At 43.0% G+C, this 20,199-nt stretch overlaps 1 protein-coding gene and 1 long non-coding RNA gene across 5 annotated transcripts in view; one reads left to right on the forward strand and one right to left on the reverse strand.

Annotated features, from left to right (window-relative positions):
- Positions 1-20,199, forward strand: part of ESRRG (estrogen related receptor gamma) — a 381,433-nt gene that overhangs the window by 6,382 nt on the left and 354,852 nt on the right. Inside the window, exon 1 of one of the 4 annotated variants that reach the window (XM_090135029.1) lies at positions 11,849-12,001. The exons of 1 other annotated variant lie outside the window; for it this stretch is intronic. Coding sequence is in view for 1 of the 3 variants with exons in the window: in XM_090135026.1 (XP_089991152.1) it covers positions 19,957-20,054 (98 nt within the window). In the remaining 2 variants the exon portion in view is untranslated. Of the gene's footprint in view, positions 1-11,848; positions 12,002-12,139; positions 20,055-20,199 lie in introns of those variants that run through there. 2 more of the 4 variants (XM_090135030.1, XM_090135026.1) reach the window with 2 other exon arrangements.
- LOC116230582 (uncharacterized) lies at positions 7,001-11,636 on the reverse strand. The gene is made up of 3 exons (XR_004167270.2): positions 11,515-11,636; positions 10,756-11,353; positions 7,001-8,104 (listed from the first exon to the last, which is right to left on the reverse strand). It is a non-coding gene; the product is annotated as an uncharacterized LOC116230582 (long non-coding RNA).

Here is a 20,199-nt window from a genome sequence, read left to right on the forward strand (position 1 = left end):
ATTCAATAGCTCTATAATTACCAATTTAGAATATATACTTTTTATTCTTATTTAATGTATGCATAGATCTGGAGCTCTTTTCATCATGCAGGTATAGAAGAATGCTTAGCAGCTCGACTGAGTAGACACGTTTGCGACAAATACTTGTGGTAATGATGTATTTCTACCTAAGAACCTAATGTTTCAAAATGTGTCTGATTTTTAATAATTAGAATAGGAATAATACAATTAGAAATGATTTCATCATATTTATATTTAAAAAAAAAAAATCTCATTCAAAGCACAAAAATAAGTATTTTCTTAGTGAATCATGACCTTAAGATGTAGCGTGGGAATAACAAACACAAATTCCTTCTCTGAAAATACTTGCAAGAATAGTAATATGCCTGTGCATATTTTTTCAGCATGAACATCAGTAATGTACAAATAATGGTTTTATCTTTGAGCACAGAGGGGAGAAAAGATAATTCACTGTAAGTTCGCTTTAAGTAACTGATTAAGGTTAAAGGCTCTTTTTTGTTTCCACTGCAGTTGATAGGAAAATTCTTGTGACTTTGAATAGCTTCCTCTTACTATTTGGACTACAGAAATGCTCAGAATTCCTAGCTGGAAATATGTAAAAATAACACCACCTCTCCATAGGAATCTATGGTTACAGGCCTTAATTTTTCATGTATTTCTATTTAGTGCTTTTTACTTTTGACATCTTGTAGTAAGCAGCTTTCCTTCACCCCTTGTCCTCGTTTTTCCTGTCTTCTCTCCGCTGTCATGGAAATCACTGTCATGTTCACAAGTGGGATATTTGGTGTTTGATACTTAATTGTTTCAAGTCTGTGTACAAGTAGAGGATGACAATAATTTCTTAATTATTATTATTATTTTTAAACCTGCATAGAATACAAAACATTATATTGCTGTCTTTATGGGGAAGTTACCAGTGAAATGTCACAACGTTTAACTCCCATTAATGATGACTGATAAGATGGATGGGGAAGTTACACGTTTTCTTTCAGTTAGAAAAATGTTCAAGAAGAGGAAAACAAAACTGAACCAGGCAATTCCTTGCATTCACTTATCAGTCTGTTTCCTGAACAAATTATATGATTACTTAGAACTTTTAACTTTTGTATTTTCTGTATTCAAGAAAAGAGTGTGGCATCTACAATTTGCTTAAGATGTAATAGAAAAAATATAAAACTCTACACAAGGAATGAAAATAGAGCAGAATTCTGAATTATAACTTAGGAAAACTTGTTACTTTTTCATGTATGGATGTTTCCTGAATAATCTACTTCTTAACACTGTTCTATTCAACTTGACAATCTGAAAAATGCTGAAAAGGGCATGTATTTTAGTAGTGTACTGTGTAATCACTCCTCAGTGTTTGCAAGATACCTGGAGCTGCATGTGATGTCTTTTCATCACTAAAAGGTGTTAAGAACTAGGAGGGTAAAATATTTTACAGACAGCAAAAAATAGTGTAATCCAGTGATGGTCACCACTGACATGTGGAAATGAAAATATTTTGCAGCTACATGTGTACATATAGTATTGCTTCTGGTGGTGTATCCAGGGAAAACCTGAAGCAAATGGAGCTTATATTTCTAATTTGGGTGATATTCAACTCAGAGGGTGAGTCATTTTTTGCTTTTTTTTTTTTTTTTTTAATATTCCTAGGTGGAAATAACATCTATCTAAAGGAATAAATGACATAGGAATGTCTCACAGCTAGGGAAAAAGTTACTCAGAGTGACAATTTTGCTTTAAAGGAAGTGCCATGTAAGACAGGGATTCTATGGGTCCTAATTTGTCTGTCTTGGTAGAATGAAGAAATTATTGAAATGGTAGCATCCCTCTTTTCTCAAGTACAATTCGGTTTCTGTAGGGAAGAATCATATTCCTGTGCAAGTAATGGTGACCACAGCCAATTGCTGACTGAATTATTTCTCAATTCATTCATCCATTCTCTAGCAAATAAATTGTCTTCAATTAATTAGAATCCTTTTAGAGAAAAACATACAATAGATAAAATATTTAAAACTTGTCTTTTTTTAGTTTTGATTTTTGTTTTGTGCACTGCACTTTGGATCTTCTGCAACTATGCTCAATTCTTATGAATGGCTTATTTTGCCATTATGGTTTGAAAAGTTTTGATGAAACATGAAAGACATGAAACACCTGTGAGTGATTATAATACTGACATTTAAAGAGTAAATTTCATCTGTATTTTCACACATGTGAACTGAGGGACATAGGAAGAAGAGCCCAAGATCCCAAAGATATGTGAGTGATTGATATGAGACTACAAAGCAGGTAGCATAGACCTGCTACATATATGCAGTGTCATCATGCACATCTTATGATGCCTTCACAACTTGCTAAAACCTGGTTCCAACTGTCTCCTCGAGAGTTTTGTCACCCTCCTTTGCTTAGTGGCAACATTTTGTTCATTAAATGTCTATAAATCTTGTATCTGTATGAGAGTGAGAAGACCCACTTGTCTTCCCAGAACCCCAAAAATTTCTTGAATGCTATCTCTTGTATTTCTGTGCATAACAGCAGAAATACCTGAAATCATAAGGAATTTGTCTGGCATAGCAATTCATTGTGCTGAGACCGTGGAGAGCAAAACCAGCATCTGATATTGTTCATTCTCTGCAGCAGTGTGCAACTGAGAGAGAAAAAACTGAAATGTAATGGAAAAATAGTGAAAAGTCACTTTCATTGGACTTGCACCGAAAGAGCTGTTTCAAGAAGCAGTGTGTACAAGTGGAACAGGAGAAACAACCTGCTTCTGGATGCTGCTCTGGCTGGCATATAGAAATAACACAGGAATGTGATATCCTACCACTAAAGGTAGGAATGTAGAGCTACAGTTGTCTAACTAATGGAAATTGATACAACAGTAAACATCAGTCTCTTTTGAAGAGTCATTATTCTTACAAAAGAGGCTTCAGGCAGATCAATGAGGTTCTCAAGATGGCTCCAAAAGGACTTGGATTAGGTGTTCATGAACTAGCGGCTCTATTTTTTGACAGAGTTTTGGTAGCAAAACATTGTGGTGCAGTCTCTGTAGTAGTAAAATTGCTCTAATGTGATGAGTTGCACTACAGTATACAATCATGTATACAATCAAAAAAAAAAAAAAAAAAAAAAAGAAAAGCCATACAAAAATTATGAAATGACTGAATAGAGAAAATAAAGAGCAAAACTCTCAGTCACTTATACAGAGAGTCACTGAGAAAAAGCTGTTTGGTATCAGAGTCACTAATACCAGTCTTCTTGAGGTTTCTTCTAAATTAAAATGAGAAGGTATTTCAGGCCAGGAGAGCTTCACAAACGTGCCCAATAATGATGTTTTATGCACTCTTTGAACTGTGCTGGGTGCATGGGCATTAACAGACCCCACACAGTGCTGAAAGTGAACAGTTTGTTCACTTTGCCTCACCAAAGTGCTGCAGTAGACTCATTCACAGAAGGCAGCTGGTGATACAGAGGTGTCTGCAAGGAAGGCAGTTCCCAAAGTGAGTTGCTCTGTGCTTTGCCTTGCATAAGCCTTTCCCAGTGCTTAGGCAGTGCCAGGTGGACACATCTGCCCTTTAGACTTGTGTTTCTTTCCCCTTCCATGTGGCCAGAGCTGCAACCTGAGCAGAGGGGTGAATGGGGACGGACTGATCCTTTTTCTGGCTTGTTGGAGGCTGTGATTGTCTAGCTCAGCTCAGTTCTCAGGACTGTGAGAGCTTATTTCAGTAGAAGTGTTTGCAACTCTGCCACCTAACTGCAGAGCAACTTAAAGGCTAATGCTATTTAGAAAATTAGTTCTTTTTTAATTTAATTATCTACAAGGAGGTATCTACGAAAACAAACAAAAAAACCCTATTGGTTTTCATATATTTTAGTGAGTTCAAGCAGTACATGCTGTCTTAGATACAAGGTTTATAAAGCTTTATAAACCTTGTTTGTAAGCTACTAATGAACTGTGTTTCGGTAACACAGTGTAGTATCATAGCTAGAAAGGAAATAAACAGCTTATCTTCTTGGCAGAATTATCATCAGCCCTGGGTGGAGGAAAACCCTCTGTAGCTGCCTTTGTTACCATCACTGCTGCGCTTTCTCCCCAGGATATCCCGTTTGCTACACTCCCTCAGCAAGGTTTCTCATAGGGTTTTGGATGCAGGAACTTCATCTGGTTAAATGCTTTATACAGCACCTAACCAAATTAGCTTCTTACCCCGAACAGTGCTACTGTGCTATAAGTATCTGATGAGAACAGGGCTTTGGTAGCAGTAATCTGGTGCACTCATCTGCAATTTTGTAGGAATTGCTCTGCGTTGGCAATGGGCAGCTCAGTTGGACTCTCTCATTGTGCCTTTTACGGCGTGACCTGATGGTTTTGGACTTATTTCTACAAAATTTGGACAGCCGTAATTCCTGCTTACATCAGCAGGAGAAGAGAGCATGTGGCTCCTGGCAGTCATTTCTGCACTGCCCAGAAATTAGCTTCAAGAGCCTCCAAATTGTCATTAAAATTTGATTGTTTCCCTTCACATGTACACATCCGCCCATGGAAAATCACCTATTGTGTCGCTTCTGCCCCTCTCCCTGGAGTGTTACCAGGAGGTGAGCAATGACGGGGATGGGAAGGTTGCAGCCTTAATGGGGTCCAAAAGTACAGAGGCAAGAAAATGAGCTCATCTTCCTGTCCCAAAGTTAAGTGGTAATTTCTGTGGTTCCGATGCTGAAATACACAGCAACATGAGTGTAGGATTTCATTGCTAAGGTTTACATGTTTGTTCTGCTTTTCTGCTTCTGTCTTGGCTTACCATGTAAATATTTAGTACATTTTATTTTATTACTTTGTTGCTTTATGGTATGGCTACTATTTCATGAAACAAATGCAACTTCTCTCCCCCTCCCCCCCTTTTTTTTTGATTAAAAGTTACAAACAAGGTCCCTATTTGGTATAATGCCTCCACTGATTTCAGTAGAGCTCTGTCAGCTTTCTCTGGCTGTATGCTTGGTTTGTAGTGTGGCTCTGACCAGCTAATTACTTCAACATAAGACAGTATTTATGTGTAGTCAGTAATAGAATTTAAGGTTCTGACTGGGGTTAGGCAGCTAAGTGTAAATAAGTGCATTAGTCTGTAGAATATGATCTTTTTCTGCTATTCTCACCGTTTTCTGTCATAAACAACAAAATTAAAACTGGTGTCCTGCCCTTCCCACTAGCCTCTATGCTGGCTGCTAGAGGCCTGCAGGTGTAAAACAAAGGACGTGTTCAGTATCAGCGCATTTCACTTATGTCCCTAGAAATGAGCATCTTTAATGTTCCAAATGAGCTAAATTACAGGGGAACACTTCCAGCTAGCATTCCAGGGCTGTGAGGGCATCCCAGGAGCCTGTGGTCTGACAGGCTTTGTAATGCTGAACCACGCTGAGAAAGGCCTCCCTATGCATTGCGTATACCATTTTCTACCCACATCATTGAAAGCAAGGCTTTTTCTGTGTGCCTGAGGAGATACTTGGGCATTCTGAAAAGCCAGAAAACTTGCTGAACTTTCAAGGTTAGGTTCTGAAAATGGGCTGCTAGCAGGGTGTAGATGGAGCTGGGGTCCTTCAGGTGAAAATCATTAAAGACTTATTATTGACTTATTCATCTTCCAACTTAACACGCCAGCTGCCTCCCATATATGAAGCCCTATAATCTCAGGAAAGATTTAGTTCATACAGTGTTGGGTTTCCATAATGGAGTGTCAGAGACGCTTTCTTCTTGACTGCAGTAGTATCAGTCCCTCTGTCTTCATATAAAAAATAGCAGTTAGAGAAATCAAATTCAGGGATGAAGGGTTTCATTTTCCCTCTTCTTCCAGTCTGTAAACTATTCCTCGCATAGGCGTCTTCTGCCCTTCCTTTCAAAACTCCACCATTAGCTTTTAAGCTTATTCAAGCCAAAGCAGAGGAGCAGCAGGAAGCACAACTGCAACCTCCTGTGAGAACACCATATTACATGGGGTAATCCTGGGTCTCTGGCTTCCAGTCCTTCTGTAGCACTCATATGTTAAGAATAAAATATGTTAATGGATTTTTGAGAATTCCTGAGGAATGTTCTGGATCATAGATAGAGTCTAGCTGCCATTAAACATAATATCTTCTTGGCAGCCATTCTTCCTCTGCAGCCCTTGCCTTCAAGATCTGTTCTGGAGAGGCATTTTAGAAATCTTGTAATGAGACCTCGTATACAGAGGGATCGGGCTCATTACAGACTGTTCCACCCTGCACTTAGTATCTTGTATGTACTTTGCACACACCGCATGTGGAACGGCTCAAACTCCATTTTTACTTTAAATAATTGTTAGCAATTGCATAGTGTTTGTGCTTTCACAAAATGCAGTTTGTCACTAATGTTTAAAAGAGCAGAAATGAGACACGGTTCTGGCCTTGGTTCAGATGAAGTCAGCCCTGCACTGCAGATTGTCTGTCAAGGGCATCAAGGAAGGTGCCACTGAGCATCGTAGAATTTGTCTGCTGCATATATGTAGTATCGGTACTTGCAGATGGCACCTGGGCAGCTTTTATCTACATCAAGCAACCCAAAGCCTGACTTCTTTGCCACCTTCTTTATACAGTTAGTTCAAATTCCTCCAATACTTGGCCCAAGTCTTGTTAGAAGCCAGGCTGCAGAAGTCAGGAGAGATTTTTTTTTTCTTCTGCGAGGACTTGGATCTGATGTTAATTAGGTGGGGACCTCACCCTGATTCTGATCTCTGATAAAATCACTTTTCAATATTGCATTATTGCTGGTGCGTGAACCAAATGTCTACACTGATACTTACGTTAAGCCAAACGCAAGTTCTTTTTTTTTCTGACTTGTAAGTATGTTATGTTTAACAGACGTGAGTAACCCATGTGGGATATCTTTCACACAGAGTAAAACCAATGTAAATTCACATGACTCAGGGATTTGTTTCAGTGCTTGTGTATAAACTCTCATTAGAAATGATTATGCTTGAAGATCAAAAGAAAAGTACACTCGCTTGTATTAATGTTTAATGCATAATTCACATTGTTAGAACAAAAAACAAAACAGTCAGTGGTTGTTATGACAAATATTAAACATCAGCGCTACTAACCAATTCCCAGAGAGGATCCTTCATTTCTCTGCACTGGCCATGTGCTGAGGTTTCCTCTTTTTTCTCTTGTGTTGTTTTCTTCGAGACCTCTTGATTTCACAGACCTGTTCCTTGCTGGATCAGCAGTCCCCTGTCCCAGTAGGAGCAGGGCAGATCCTGGACACCCTCTCACTGCAGGTGGCTCCTGCTTTTAGAGAGTACTCCTAGTGGCAGCAGTGTAAAGCAATCTAATCCAGCTGTTGACACAATAATGATTTTAGATATGCTCCTGCATGGTCCCCAAGCCCTCCTTGCCTTCAATCTCAGTCCACTTTCAGCCTTACTATCAAGACTAGGCCCATGGCCAATGTTACACTACAACAGGATTCAAGAGCTTGTTTTTTTTATCACGTTTATCTGTGTTTTTATCTTCTTCATTCAATGCTTACTTTCTTATCAGAAAGCTTTGTACTTAAATAAGCAGACTTAGCATGAAGGAGACATACGTGAAATCCATTTCCTGTATCCTTCAGCCAAGACCCAGCACAGCAGAGTAAAGCCAAGCTCATAATCACAACTGGAGCTTAAGAATGAGAACTGTGTTTGCAGCATGGTTGAATGATACATGGGATAGCAGGGTGACTTCACCTACACATAGAAAGATCCTTGGATACCTCTGCCTTTTACAAAAAGTAAGGTTTTATTCTTCATATTTTCATAGCTCTTACTGGCTTTTCCCATGTCAGTATTTAAAGGTTAGTAGTTTGTACCATCTAGCTTTAATATTTATGTTTCTTTTTAAAATTTATTTGGTTTACTACTTGAGCTTACTTTTTTTTTTTTTTTTTTTTTTCTTCCTTCTTTCCTCCTCTTTCCCCCCCTTATTTTGAGGTTAAAGTTTGTAATTCAGGTCAGAGTCACCTCTCTTTGCAGGGAGGTGTGTGGTACAGATTGAGACAGAATAATGCTTGAAGATCTTTCTGCTTGGCACAAAGCTGGAAAAAAAAAAAAAATCCTTTCTCATTATCATTTCAGTAACTTTCCTATGAAGCAGCAGTGATGCAACACAGCTGATTCTGAGCCCTCCTGCATCTGTTCAGAGCAGAGTAACTGCCTGAGACTACAGTAGGCTTTTCCTGATTCAGGTCTCTGTAAACAAATGAAGAACTAGCTCCCTGTTCCTAAGGTACCTCCGGGAAACCCCATTGTTTTGCAAGCTATCTTGTGCTAATCTGAGAGGTTCCTCATGCAGGAACTAGTGTTGTTGAATTATAACGGGTGCTTCATTCAGACACTACTGCTTTGAGCACTATGTAGTCAAAGGACAAGCAGATCATGGGGGTTCAGGAGGACACAGACCTTTGGCTTTTGTTTTCCTTTTGTTAACAGCCTACTCAAAATATTTACAATTTAGAACCTGATATTTTCTGCAGTAGAGAGCCAACTGTCTGCTTCAACACAGCTGAGAATATACTCAGACTATATGTTGTGTAAATTGTTTATTTATCTTGTGGAGTGCACATGGAAGCACTGTCCTTGAATTGTTCATAAGCACATGGCTGTTGTACAGTTTCTGCTAAGAAAGAAAAACCTGTAATGAATTAAATATGCCTCACAAGGAAAGAAGTAGGTCAAATGTTGGGCTAAATTAACTTTACGTTATACAGAAAGGCTATGTACAGTGTGTTGTTTTCAGGTGTGCGATTTTGGACTTGTCTACACACAAAATTATTCCAAAACAATTATTAGCTACACTGCAGTTAATTACTGCAGAGATTACTACTCTTAACCAAAACCATATGTAGTCAATATCATGCCAGCATAAGACTTCACTTTTTTGAATTCTCCTAATCCACTTTAGAAGTGGATTAAGTGAAACCAGGAAGAAGCTCTGTCGTTCCAGAATGAACAAGCCACCTGCACATGGTTCTGTTTTACATCCATCCACTACCTCATTCCAGCACAATTTTCTGGGCTGAGTGGCTCTTAAGATATATCTACATAGCAAATGAATGTGTGATTATAGACATACCAGCCTTTCCTTTACTCTCGCTGGTGTGAGTAACAGCAGTAATGAAAGATGGTGGCAAAGACCTCAGCGCAGCCCATTAGCTGGGACCTACACACAGGATCCCTTCTGGTTGTGAGCAACCTCTGCTGCAACACATCTCATCATGCCCTCGCTTTAGACACAGCTCACATCCCCGTGCTAATGTTGGGATGGGAATATCTCCCTGCACCTCCAGTGCATACGTGCACCAAATACTGTGTATGTGATAGGACTGTACAGATGAACTAAGTGGAAAACTTGGCGACTAACTTCAGAGGTTAATCACATGAAGGAGACATGAGCATGGCTCATACGTTTTTAATATACACACCTTTGACAGCCAAATGAAGTGTTGGCTCTGTGGCTTCATAGGCCAAATAAAATAAGCTGTAGACAAGCACAACTGTGTTGATTTCACTAGGGCTGAATTGGCTCCATAGGCAAGTTAATGCTTATTTGACTAATACTTGTTTTGTTGCCTATCTGCTCACTTTTAATGAAGTTAATGCATTTCAATATTCCTTTCAATGCATTCCAAAACCAGCAATTTGATTAACTAATTCCCTTTTAAAAGCATAACAATCACAACTAAAATCTCTCTTAGGAGTGGTATGGAACAACTGCGCAGAGCATCTTGGGTAGCTATGCCATAACTTACATCTCTTTAAAGAAACTCCCCACATCAATCAGAAGAGCCTCACTGAAAAATAAATGGCAAAACACAGACAACAATCAAGCTGCACAAAGTGCTTTCTAAGTCTACCAAAACCAACGTATCAGTAACGTACCCTTGCTCTCCATCGCACTGTTGAGACAATATACTTAAGACAAATAAAAACTTAGTCTAAGCGACGCTCAAAACAATTCTGAAACAGAAACACTATGCAAATTTGTCTTTATAGACAAGACAGAAATCACCTCAAGTAGCTTGTGTTAAAAATAAAAAGTACTTTTTCAATTTCATTCTCCTTAAAGCAGTGCTTGGACTACACTGTATTCTGAGGACTTATTTTTCCCCCCAGTTAAAGAGCAAAGACTTTTTCCACCAAAATAAAGCACTGTTCCAGAGTACCAAATACAGCAGCAGCACAGGTACATGCTAGATTCTCCCTGGCTTCATCTTCTTAAAAAACCGGAAAAGCAAAACCTGATTAGTAACAATATTAAGCAAAGACAATGTTCTCTTTTGTTGTATTTAAATGAGGAAAATGAAAGCGTTAATGCTAATATTGAAGCTGCAACAATAATTTAGTTTCAGCCCTGTGCTGCTTCAGCTTTTGAGCCTCTCTGTGAACTGTTGGACTACCTACACGTACACGGCAAGCTGTCATCAGAACAGACAGTAGAAAATGTAGTGTGGGATGGGGTCACTTGACTTCAGGCCTTACTGAGTGCTTTGGTCAGTGTGCAGGTGCTGCGGTGAGTTGGCAGTTTGGGATATTAAAAGTGTTGGTGTGCAATGACCTATCTTTGGCTGAAAGGGCACAGCAGTCTGTGCCAACATGGATACCTGAAAGCAAGGCCTAGCACTGGAAATAACTTTGTGCAGGAAGAAACGCACGCAACTAAAAGATCCCTGCCCCCATGTATACTTACACTGAGGGACACGGGTTAGCAGGCATGGTGGTGATTGGTTGATGGTTGGTCTAGATGATCTTAATGGCCTTTTCCAATCTCAACAATTCTATGGTCTTCCTTTTAGGAGCACAAATGCCAAGGAAAGCGAGCCAAGCCCAGTGCCAACTCCTACCCCTGCTCTCAAAAACACCCAGTCACACAGGTTGACCTGGTGGCTGCAGGCCTCGTCACCACACACTGGTCACCCACCACCCAGCTCGGCCCAGCACCTGCCCTCCTCCACACAACAGCCTGGTGCCCACAGGCAGCCCGTACGGGCCTGCTTTCCCCACGTCCCCTGCGTCCCCTCATGATACGGGGTGTCTTTTGCCCCGTCCCACTCCCTGCAGGACATGGCGGTGCCCTGCTCTGCGCGTGGCGCGCTGTCCCATCAGCCGCATCCGGGTGGCACCCCCCTCCCATCCCCCTTCCTCCCCCCCGCCTGTTTCTGTGATTTTTTTTTCTTTCTTTCTTTCTTTCTTTCTTTTTTTTTTTTTTTTCCTTTTTGCGTGTGCTTCCCTCCTCCAGGTGGGACCAGGCGGTGACCAGCGCGGCTCGCCCGGCGCCCAGCGTCAACCTGAAGGTAAAATGAAAGACAAAAAGATGAACGCATGCCTGCTCCCCCGCGCCCGCCACCATCGCGGCCGGCAGCCCCCGCCGCGCGCCGGATTTCCTGTTTCGGCTTTTTTTCCCCCCTTCGTTTCGCTTAAAAACGCATGCAGAGAAACGCGCACGTACCCGGTACCGAGCCTAGGGGAAATAAAATAAAATAAAATACATAACCCGGCCGCTTCCCCCTGCCGCTGCCAAGTTATCATTGAGAAAACAGACAGGCGGCGTGACGTCCCGGGTCAGGCCGAGTGCGGACCGGCGCTACCAAGGCGGCAGGGAGGCCCGGGGCCGCCGCCGGGGCCGGGGCCGCGGGGCCGGGGCCGCCGCCGCCCTCCTTCCGCCGCCCCCGCGCCCGCCGAGGCCGCGCCCGCCGCCGCCGCCGCCCCCCGCGCCCCCCGCCCCGCAGCAGCGGCGCCGCTCGGCCTGCGCCCGCCGGCGGCTCCCCCCTCTCCGACGGAGGTCGGGGGAGCCCGGGGAAAGGAGGCGTGCGTAAAGATTTTGCAATGTCCCTGCATGGTGTTGTAGACTTTCCTAGCAAAGAAACCGGCTTCGGCTTCTTTAAAATCCCCGACGACTCACCTGACTAGCCGGCCTGCGGCTCCGCGCTGACCAGGTAACGCGGGGCCCCCTCTCCACCCGCTGACATTGCGGCGGGGCGGGGGCGGCGCGGAGGCGAGCCGCGGCCAACCTCCCCCCCCTCCTCCGCCCCCAGCCCCGCACACTCACCCGCCGTCCCCCGGCCCGCCCGGTCATCGGCAATTAGCGAGGGGGGTGAAGGGGGTGCGATTTTTTTCTTTTTCTTTCCGCTAACCCCGCAGTTCTGCCCTCCCCCCCCTTCGCAGGGTCAGGAGTGCCGGGGAAGTGACGGAGGCACAGTGAGAGTTCGGGGTCCCGGGGTGACCGCTACTTTAACACGGGGGGGTCCTTCCCCTCGGGAAAGCTCCGTCCCGAAGCCGTGCGGGAGCCGCCGGGCCTGGCCGGACCCCGCCGGGCTGAAGTGGGGGGAGGGACGCAAGGGCACACGTGCGGGCAGAGAGCGGGGGGGCAGGGACGCCGTTGCGTGCCCCGGGCCTGGGGCTGCGTTGTGAGGGGGGCAGAAGCGGTGCCGGGCAGCGTTCGGAGCGTCCGTGGAGTTCAGGCGCTTTGGGTTGCGCGTGGGAGGCGGCTGCGATGGGGGAGGCGGTGGGAAGGAGCCGAGTGCGAGTGAAGGTGAATGGCACAGGGCAGGCGGCCCGGCCCCCGCTCCTCTCTGTTGCTCGGGGTGACCCCGAGCCTCAAAGTGCCGCTGTGGCCGCGGGATGGAGCTGGAGGAGGTGAGAACCCGAACGCCTTTTGCCTGAAAGCACCGAAGTTTTAAACATGTAGCAGCAGCCCTGTCTGAGATACAGAGCGTAAAACTTATCTGATACATGTTTCCCCCTGTTCTCGAGCACAGAATGTTCCCGTGCCGCACACGTTGCATGCGGCCGCGGTGAGGACGGGAGCACTTTGCGGTATAACCTACATTAGCTTATAGATGGTGCGCTGAGCGTGTGCCAGGGCTGAGCGTGCAGAAGTGCTCCGTAGGGCCGCGTCCCCGCTGCTGGGGGGCACCGAAGTGACCCTGCGGCCGGGGGGCCCTGCTGGCTGCCCGTGTTCCTCTCCAGGACCTTCCAGTTCAGATGTGCCGGGAGCAGGAGAAAGCAAACGTGGCATTCAGCGTGCTCGTTATCAAAATAAGGCAAACAAATTGATTGCATTAATGGTATCGCAGTCATCCCATACCGTTTTTATTATTATTATTATTATTATTATTTCCCCCAGAAATTAAAAGGTTACTGCTGGAGTGCCGTGTTCCTATCTCAAACCCAGCACCACTTATTACTGCAACGGTATTTCAATATTAAGTGATCTTGGAGATGATTTCATCTTTCATTTTGAATCCTGAATTTGAATCAGCATTAGAATGTCAGGGCTGCGAGATAAGGTGGGACGAACTAAGTAGACAGCTGAAGGGCTGCGCTGAAGGTGCTGCGGGAAGGAGATCTGGGGCCGTTCACAGTAACCTTGTTTACAGGGACGATTCAATTGCAACCTGAATTTCAGCACGAGGCTGCCTGGACTAATGCCTGTGCGCTTGAAGCTGATCACGAGTGTCTTTTGCACTCTAAACCTTTGCTCTCCCCACGTTATGTACTCGCAAAAACTTTTCTGGAAGGTTATTATGATTTTCCAAGATGAAAATTAAGGTGTTTTCCTAAAAGGATCACCGCTCTTTGAGCTGCTGTGCATTAGCAACAAAGTATTCATGAAGTCTGATTTTTTTTTTTCTTAATTTATTTTTTTTCCTCGTTTGCTGTTGTGTCGGGATCAGTAGTCACACTGCACCTTTTAACTTTACGTCTATGGCTTTGATTAATTATATTTAAGTCTCAGAGGTTTTGAGTGTATTTTACAGCCTGTGAAGCCAGTTCGAGTCAGACTGTGAAAAGATGCACATTGTACCGAGGAACAGCCCCGTAGTGGTCTGCTCCGTTTTTGTTTTCTTTTCTTAAAGCTGTTCCAGGAAAATCACGTGCATGGAGAGAGTGGGTGCTAAATGCCAGCAGCCGCATTAATGAAGAAAAAATGCTGTTGAAATACTTTGGAATAATAAATAGGATATGTAATGGTCAACCACAAGATAAAAATTTTACACAGTGTTTTTATGACTCTAAATTGGCTGTGTTGTAAACCAAGCTTACTACTCTATTAAGTCATCATACTTTTCAATTATTTAAGATTTCTAGCCGAGCTATCTAATATCGTCTTCATTGTGCGTATCAGAAAATTATTTATACGGCTGTAATTCCTTGTTAGTCTGTGAAGGCTGTGTTGCAGATGGGGGTTTAATTTTGGCTTATCAGGACAAATATTACAAAGCACGCACGTGGCAAAATGATATGGAAATAGTCCCAGTCCTGCGGAATGGGGATAGTTACAGCACTGAAATGTACCTAATACAATTTGAGATCCACTCACTAAGAAACCTTGACAGTATCTGCCTTCCAGGTACTGTGCATTTGGAAATACTATATCTCCATTTAAATGCAGATCTTCGGTTTTCTCCAGGGGGCAGTTGGTGAATCTTTCGATTGAACCACCAGTACTAGAAAAACTAACTGCAGATTTACTCGTGAACAAGAGACCCTTTCAAGTCTGCCTGTTTGAAATAATGCTTTTAAAATTTCCTAATATTGCAGTTTTAGATTGATTTTTAAATGCCTTTTCAGAAGTCGCACAAAAGGAATGTTGTCTTCACTCCAAGTAGTTCAATGTTTGCACACTTATTTAGCAATCTTAAGAGAGATAGCATTACAAGCCAGTTCTTTGTTTTTGCATTGGTATTGTGTATGCTTGTGAGTTTTGTCAAATGGACAGAGCAGTCTTGCTTTGATTTTGACCTAGATTCCTCTGGATTCTTCCTATACGGCCAGTACCTGCTTATTTCCTGCTGTGAAAATAGGAGAACAACTGTTGATGCTATCTAGCCGGGGCTGTTTGGGCACATCCAGTAAACTCCCCTCCTCCTTGAAGACCTCATTACTAATGGGTATGGTAGTGCTGTATTTAAGGGGGCGCATGCGAATATTTTCTCTCTTGTTTTTAATCCCTGAGGGTTTGATTCAAAGAAAGACAGAAAAAATGGGTGTAGTGAGTGAATTTATTTCTCTTTCCATATTGGGCATGTGCATTTTGCACTCTTGCACTGATGATGAGAGCCATGCTTTATTTGAAACGAGTCTCGAATCAATCTTATCCCATATTTGCTTTAAACTGGGTGCCAGTAGGAGTCAGCCCTGCTTGGAGGGGTATGTCCCACCCAGCCTGGGTCCCAAGCTGTTTGCAGTGCAACTTAGCCCTGGGCTATGGGGAATGGGAGCTGTCTCTTGGGATGAAGGCAGCACAAGGATCTGGTGCAGGAAGGCAAAAGGTCCTGACATTTTCTGAGTCAGGCACTCCTGCCTGCTCAGATGGGGAAACCACCCCATCACAGGAAAGATGCTGCCTTCGCCCCCTGTGCTGAGTTGTGGAGTTGAAACCCTTATTGTACATTCCTGTTGATGGCACACAGCCCATTCTCTACAATACTCGGGGTAAATGCTCTCTTCAACCTTTTCATGGAGTTCAGGCGGGTCTGGAGAGTCAAATCTTATGTGCGCCAGCATTGACAGCAGAGGTGCTATTCAGCTTTGTTGATGTTGGTAGCAGCACTTGCAGATTTGTGTTCCTAGCGGAAGCTTCAGTGGGATGGACTTCTTAAAGGAATGTTCTGCATATTGGGGTTGAAGGGAAAGCCAAGCCTGACACTTTAGCTTACTGCCTGTTTCATTCTGTTGAAATCAACTGGATTTCTTCATGCGAGTGCTTCACACGTGTGTGCCTGTGTCGGCGTGCTGATCGGTGGAGATATTCCTTTGCTGAAAACCTTGTCCTGAGTCAAGTCTGGGCACGCATGCTGCTGTATGTGCATATACAGGCTGAGCAGGGCCCATCCTTTGTAACACGATTTCTGCTTTTAATATCTGAATATGATCTCTTATTGTAACTCAGCCATTAGGGGAAAGGGAAATGGAACTTTTCTCAAACAGCTTTTCTGTTGGGGAATCTAGTGGCAGTTGCTTTGAAGCATGTGTAATTGATTATCATACATTTATTTTAAAAAGGAGACATAACAAGGAATTGAACATGATGTTTTGGAATATATCTTCTCCCCACAATGTTCTTGAGGGAAATGTAAGGTTGCAGGCATCATTTCATGCCCTGTATGTTTTTGAACATAAATCAAAGAAATTGTTGGAGAGTTATAGATGTTCATAGCAACTGTAGCTATAATAAACACATGCAGTATATATTTTCCAAGCTATTTTGTATGGGTGAAAGGCTGAAGCTGGCGTTTTGTACGAACAATTCAACTTAATCACTGAAAATTTATTTCCTAGTTAGCGTGGATTACCAGCCTAGCATGAAGCTGTACACCTTGGCTTAAGTGCATCTGTGACGGAAGCCTAGGTTAAAATTGGGAAAGGATTTAAATTGTGATCTAGGCACCTTGAATGAATTATTCTGAATGTCATATTTATTGTGATGCCTCCGTGGCAATATTTACATCTATGTTATTGTTTATATTGGCTTCAAAATATGCTCATTACTTTAGGGAGCAAATAAAAGGCAAGAATGTTAGGGAAAACAAATGGATAAAGAATAACTTTAATCGTACACATAGTCATATTTTGTACTATAGTAAATAGAACAGGAAGGAGAATCCTGACTGATCAGGTGCTGCAGAGCTGCAAGTGAGAACAACACTAAGCTTAAGCATACAAGTTTCTTGGCGACTGTGTTTGGTTTTGTTTGAAATTCTTCATAGATGAAAAGGGACAAAACGCCGTGATGGAAGAATTTCCATGAGAAGAGTGAGTAGACTTGATGAGTGAGGATGAGGAAGGTTTCCCTTATGCTGATAAGGATCCAAATGCATTAAAATGTTAAAAAGAAAATACAGTAGTCATAGTTAATGTCTATATGGGCTGACTGGGGATGCATGCAGAAATTAGGCAGGTCTGGAGGAACTGAGTTTCTTCTATTCAAGAAAAATTCTGAATGGAAAAAAAAAAAAAAAAAAAAAAAAAAGAGGAAGATTTCTACCAAAAATTTGGGGATTAGCTAAAAGGTCTGACTTTTAAAGTTGTCATGTTTCTGCTGGAATTCTTTTTCACTGTGGTTACTTTTAGTAATTCTTTTGTTACACTACCCAGGCATCCCTTTTTAAAAGAGCAAGCTGGTAACTAATTACTTGACTTCTGGAAAGGAGGCTTTAAAATATGCAACAAACGTTCCGAAAGTCCTACTAAAACTGAGATTTCACACCATTTTTAGTTGTTTGTAGTGTTAGTCTTAAATGACTGGCTGTTGATGATGTCTTTGAATTGTAAGATCCTCATGAATTAGATGAGAGCTTTGTAAATTGTTACAGCTGATGGACAAAGGGATGGCATGGCATGGCCCAGCCCTCCTTTGGAACCAGCACTGGTTTGGGTGTCAGAGGCAGTAGGGTTAGTTTCCTGGAGCCTGGACATAGGTGGAGGAGGGATGGAGTCAAACACCTTCTGACACTGTGTAGACTCAGGACTAGCTTCCCTTCATTTCTCTCCTAACTCTTTTTCATGTGCCCTGAAAACTCAAAGAGAAAATCAGGAGGGGGCAAATAAGGAAAGGCAATGTGCCAGGTTGAGGGATAGTTGGCAAGGTTGGGAGAAGAGTTTTGCTTTTGTGTGTCCTGTGTTGGGATCAGTGTATACTTGTACAAAAAAGAGTTGAGGGAGAAGTGTCCCAGATACAGTTACATGACTGTGAGCAATATGACATAATCGTGTAGGAGATAGAAAGAGAAATGGAGTCTGTTTTCCTGGGTGGGTATTCTCCAGCCCTGACCAAGTACTTGGGTGAGCAGGGGGTGGAACTGCTGAGTATGATTGGGTTATTCTTCTCCTGCAGAATTCGGAAGATTCAGACCATCTGTGTAGACATGTGGGCTCTTGGTGAGGATACTTCATTCACTGTCATTCCTGTTTCCACTGGGGTGACTGTCTTGGTTTCATCTGCCAAAGAGCTTGTTTTACTCTGTGTTGAATTTCTAACAGGAAAAAGAAAAGTGACACCAAACATTTCTTGCTGAATTAAGGACAAATGAGACCAGGTGGACAAAGGTTGGGAGCAAAGTATGCGGAGCCTGGGCAGCAGGTTGGGTACTGGAGCACAGAGAGCAGGTTGTCCAAGGTCACTGCTGCTCTTATGGCACAGCTCGGAGCTGCACTCCGAAACTCATGTTTAGTCCATTACCTCCCCAACATGCAGTCCTTGTCTCACAGCTTGAGCAATGAAGGCAGAGAAACCTTGCTTTTGTAACATGCATTACATTTTATGATGCTGGTTTCAGCACGGAAAAGTGAGGTGGTGTGTTCTGGTTACACAGCCAAGCAGTGGTAGAAGCTAGAAAGAGTCCAACTTCACCATGAAGATGGCATTTCCTTTGCTTGCCTCGTCCCTCCAGGGAGAAGATTTATGTTTCTTCTTGGTGCTTTTTAATTCAAAGGGTGTCAACCGTGAGTACCTCTGAAAATTGGGCCGCCAACACTTATGCTTGTTTGTGCTTGCGAGTGTGCACACGTGTGCAACGTGCGTGCTCAGATATAGTGCGTGCACAGGATCTCAATTATTTTCCTGTTTGAAGCACTGAGCATGCTGTCTTGATGTACTGTCAGTTTTGCTTTCTGCCCTTTGGAATAAAGTTCAAAATGTTAAAGAAATAACACACAATATATTAGGAGCTAGGATAGTCATAGTGCCCAAGGGGAAAGGAATGTGGTGAATAATCTGTTTTATGAATGCCTAAAATAAAACCTTAGCTACTCCTAACCCAACTCTGTAGAGATGTACTTGTAAAAAGTGCTCTTCTAAACGTTGTTTTGGGGTTTGGCTGTTATCCTGCAGGGAATGGTAGCCACCCCCAGAAAGCAGCATGCAGGGTCTTGGTCGTGCTCTGGACATGGGTCATGATTGTTCTGGACATTACTCTGAGCTAAGTGCTGAGGCAACTAAACTGAAATTAATCCTTAGTAATTCTTGCTGTCAAGTTTAGGGTAGAAACATCTCTAGCATGTTTATATATTGCTTTTCCAGTTTCATCAATTCATGTGGACAGCAGTAATAGGTGCAGGAGTGGGGCTGGGTCCTTGCCTGTCTCCTATGATGCTGGGGCCAAGCTTCAAGCTGGGGTGGTATTGGTGTGTGGTTGGAGTAATAGCACTCGAGTCCCAGGCTTTGTTAAATTGGGGGCACTGGGCTTTACAGATTTGATCCAGTGCTAGGGGGTCTAACTTGGCTATTAAATGAAAGAACTGGCCTCCTCCCACTCCCCAAATCTCTTGGTTTGTACTTCGTACCAGAAGAAAACAGCTGGGGTGTGTGCTGATACAGGGTAGGTTCAGGTTATATTTAGGATAAGCAGGATGCCCACTGTACTTATTGAACAATTCTGAGGCATAAAATGCTTTTCGGTGCAGCTCACAGCTTCTCATCTGCAAATGCCACGATCAAGATAAAGAAAAATATCTCATGGTGAATTCTGCAGTTTGTAGTCCTGACAGACTAAAACCTCTTTTTACAGTGACTGAGACTTCTGCTTGTATTGTGACAAGCAGGGGTTTCAGATAGTGTTAATGGCGGTAATACGGTAAACGTGGGTTTCTGAAGTCCTGCAGGACATGCAGCAAGCCCCAGTGATTCAGGCTGGGTGAAGTTGTCAAAGGTTGCTCTGCTCTCCAGAGCCTGGCAATAGCTCCACTGAAATGTGATGCCATTGGTTTTCAGCAAAGGTTTCTTTCTGCAGGGCTGCAAACAGAGATCAGCTGCTACTGTGTATACACAACTAAGGAGCAAATCAACCAGCACATTTAAGGAGCCTTTTTAACCCTGAGACTTTCCAAGATTTCTTCTTCACACAGGAAGTTTTCTTTATATTGTCAGATTTAGCACTTTGCTCATGTAATGAGATCAGAGCTAGGATCACTGCTGCACAGTAGAAAGACTTCCTTAAGACATTTGTCCTTGAAACTGCACCAAACTCTTGGAAGAACCCAGAACCTGTAAGTATGTATGCTATAGGCAACAATAGCACAGAGCAACGCTGCAATCAACCATTATACAGTATCCGATTAGCAGTGCAGGAGGGATTGTTTTCAGATGTTATGTTACGTTCATTTTCAGTTTGTTCTAAGGAAACAAATCAAT

Source organism: Phasianus colchicus, chromosome 2 (assembly GCF_987193195.1).
Source record: "Phasianus colchicus chromosome 2, bPhaCol1.hap1.1, whole genome shotgun sequence".
NCBI classification, from domain to species: Eukaryota; Metazoa; Chordata; class Aves; order Galliformes; family Phasianidae; genus Phasianus; species Phasianus colchicus.